Genomic DNA, 3548 nt, shown 5'->3' with positions numbered 1-3548 from the left:
TATTTCTAGAAAGAGGTGGCGTGATATTAGTCACGTGACCTCGCTGACGCAACAATACTATTACTGCCTGTTGTACAACAAGAAGAGATAATCTATACTATTATTCTGCTTGTTTGTATGTATGACCGTTACTCTTTCTGACCGAGATCCTGCTGCATAAGCATGCTAAGTTAAAATGTTTTCTCAAGAAAAACCGTGCATGCACATTATTCACTCGACGACAAACAGTCTACCTGCAGCAGACAGCTACAAAGCTCAGTAATCAAGTCGCTACAATTGCTGTATGAAATAAGAAGTAACAAAAAAAGGGGAGTGTAAATATACTGTTACGATAGTGGAAGTCACGCGACACAGGAACCATGCGCACTGGAGTTTCTAGAAGAATCATGACTGTTTCTGGCAACTCTAGTCTTTTCTAGGCGCCCTCTTTTTTATGTATATAAGCCCATCAAATAAAGCGAAGATATAATAGCAGATAATGAGATATAGAGACAGATAATGAGATATAGAGACAGATAATGAGATATAGAGACAGATAATTGATTCAAGCGAGCGGTAGTGACCATAAGTAAAGTGCGTAAATCATTGTGAATTATAGCGTGTGTTTAAGTTAAAGTGACTGTGGAAATTCTGTATATTGAAAAGTTGTATTGAGAAAGAATAAACTAGTTTTATTTAAGAAAGAACTTCTATCACTGAAGTTTCTCGGAAAGAATTTCTAAGGGAAATTAACAAACAGGCAGATGCGTAACAATACTTATCAAAGTTTTTAAAAAAAGTTTGACGTTAGGTCATACAATAACATTATAAGTTTATTTATCAATAGTATTAAGTACAGTAAAGTTTAGTCCTAACTAAACAAAAGTAAGAAAAAACGTACACAGATTACAGTGTTAATTTATCTCTTTATCAAACTTAGGCCTAACATAAGTTAAAGCTTTATAAAGTACGGCTTATATACAAGTGGATTTACACATCTCATTGTCTACAATTATAAGTTGTTTGTATTGTGCTAGAAATGTTATATTTAAAGAAGTACTGTTACGATGAAGATACTAATTTGGCTGGAAATGTTTTGTGGGTCTCTGCTAGTATTCCATAAATACCTCAAATAACTTCTAAGACATGAGTTCAGTATTAGTTATGAAAATGTAAATAAACACCTATGTGATGCTCTGTATATTGTGAATCTAACTTGCTACGGCAATTACCAATCCCACGAATCAACTATATTTAACAACGATTTTTTTTACAATAATAGATGCATCATAGTAGAGGAAAATGTAAAATGTGGAATCAATAAAAAATAGCTATAAATGAACTTTTTTATAATTCATACTACTATTCAGGTTACTCAGATTACAATCCTTAATAATAATAACAAAATCACACGTGCTCATGGAAGGGTTACTGTGTTTTAGTCCCCCACTGAACAAAAAAAAGGTTAGGGAAGAGTTTTCTTGTTTCCATTTCTTTACAACCCAAGTTATTAATCCATTTGCTCACCATCCCTCAGCTGCACTTCCACAGAATAAAAAAATACACAGTTATGTTGCTATATGAGACTGCCAGTTAATACAATTAGAAAACGCAGCAAAAGAAAGAAATGCAAAAGTTAGCTAGTCCATTTGAACACATATAATATAAAATTCTGATCTGTATCCACCACTTAGTGTGTTACTATTTGCAAGCAAGAATTTCAATAATTAAAGCACACTACCATGCAAAAACAATAATTAATCTTTTCACCTGTCTTTTTTCTTTGTACAATTGTTTTTCTTGTAGTAGTTCTTCTTGTTTTCTTTGTCTCTCCTAAGAATAAAAAAACACAAGTCAGGTTTAAGATTTATTTAGTAACTCAGGTAAGGAAAATTATGAACTTTATACATTGTATTTTTTGAATATCAGATTAATTGTGATATCATGGCTGAAATAGTGTTTGGCTGCAAAAACAAACTTCATACACCACTATTTAATCTTCAAAGTTTGCTACACAACATTGCAAACTGAAAGCCAACAGTTGACAGAGAACAGTGTTGTCTTACAGACACATTTTGCAAATCGTTTAAAAAATCGGGATATTCATGGTCACACACAAAAAGTTGTTTTCAGAACTCAAACATTTCTGAAAACTGAGATATTTTCAATTTGACATAAAACCAACAGATTTATCCAACATTTACAACATTAAAATTAATTATAGTAACTTATTAAACATAACATAAAACCAACAGATTTATCTAATATTTACAACATTAAAATTAATTATAGTAACTTATTAAACATAACATAAAACCAACAGATTTATCTAATATTTACAACGTTAAAATTAATGATGATAACTTATTAAACATAACATAAAACCAACAGATTTATCTAATATTTACAACGGTAAAATTAATGATGGTAACTTATTAAACATAACATAAAACCAACAGATTTATCCAACATTTACAACATTAAAATTAATTATAGTAACTTATTAAACATAACATAAAACCAACAGATTTATCCAATGTTTACAACAGTAAAATTAATGATGGTAACTTATTAAACATAACATAAAATCAACAGATTTATCTAATATTTAAATTCTTTAGTCAAACATAAAGATTTTAACAATCTTGACTTTTTCACAATATTGTATTTTATTACATATACTTTTGTTTCATTAAGTCTTACTAGCTTTTGTGAAAAATTTAAAGTGTTTGATACCTCATGTCTCTTGTGAAAATCTAACGCTCGTACTAGTAGCATGTGTTGTCTTCTCCGCTCTCTCTCCTGTAACACAAAGTTGTTTAAGTAGTAAGTAAAATAATTGAACTGAATTATTCTTTACTAAAAATAACAATTTTTTTTATTCTCAAAAGTACTAATTTATTCAAAATAACTACATTATAGTAACACTTATTTTCTGATAATTAACACATTTTAACAATCTATATAAACAAATAAGCATTTTTTTAAGAAAATGCACATGTGAAATAAACACAGTGTTGTGCTGTACAGGATGGTGCTATGTTCATGCTACCCCATCAGTTAAGATATACATTTTTGTTTCAAAATTATTATGTTTTTCAGAGTTCTTAGTTTGGAAGCTCAAGCAACACTTTAAGTTCCTTGTTTTGAAAGCATGCAAGGTTTACTAATTGGCAATAAACCGACTTTCTTGCAAGGAAGTTAGCAACTGGCATCCAGATATAAAAAGTGTTCTTTCTCGTCAGTGAAATGGATAAGAAACAGAGATAGCTGCATCCTAGAGCTCAACTGTTGCCTATCAAACGTGCAAAGTAATTTTCATTTTAAATTAAAAATAATTTTATGCATCAAAAATGTTTCAAATTTCACATGTGAAATATTTATAATGTCCAGATTTTTATCAAATGTTTCTTAAGAAAAAACTTCATATTTTATCTGTTATTTTCACTAATGAATCTCTGTATGGGTCAGATGGATTTGACCGATCTTGTAGCCACCATAATAAATTAGGAAATAAATATTAGTTATGCCACTTTTGTTCTAGAATGACAACAAATTATAACATGAAC

General features: G+C 29.7%; 1 protein-coding gene and 1 long non-coding RNA gene across 2 annotated transcripts in view; both read right to left on the bottom strand.

Moving 5' to 3' along the window:
• Window positions 1–1785, bottom strand: part of LOC111083492 — a 3026-nt gene extending 1241 nt beyond the window's left edge. Inside the window, exon 1 of the long non-coding RNA XR_002609060.1 lies at window positions 1750–1785. This is a non-coding gene — a long non-coding RNA (uncharacterized LOC111083492). The remainder of the gene's footprint in view (window positions 1–1749) is intronic.
• Window positions 1–3548, bottom strand: part of LOC106476107 (bromodomain adjacent to zinc finger domain protein 2B-like) — a gene marked incomplete at both ends in the record, with an annotated part of 18372 nt that overhangs the window by 1241 nt on the left and 13583 nt on the right. The window contains 2 exons of the mRNA XM_022380059.1: window positions 1750–1812; window positions 2716–2781. Of these exons, the coding sequence (XP_022235767.1) occupies window positions 1750–1812; window positions 2716–2781 (129 nt within the window). The remainder of the gene's footprint in view (window positions 1–1749; window positions 1813–2715; window positions 2782–3548) is intronic.

Source organism: Limulus polyphemus, unplaced genomic scaffold, assembly GCF_000517525.1.
Source record: "Limulus polyphemus unplaced genomic scaffold, Limulus_polyphemus-2.1.2 Scaffold9813, whole genome shotgun sequence".
Lineage (NCBI taxonomy): Eukaryota > Metazoa > Arthropoda > Merostomata > Xiphosura > Limulidae > Limulus > Limulus polyphemus.
Note: the sequence above shows the minus strand (reverse complement) of the source record. Positions and strands in the feature narration are given on the sequence as shown.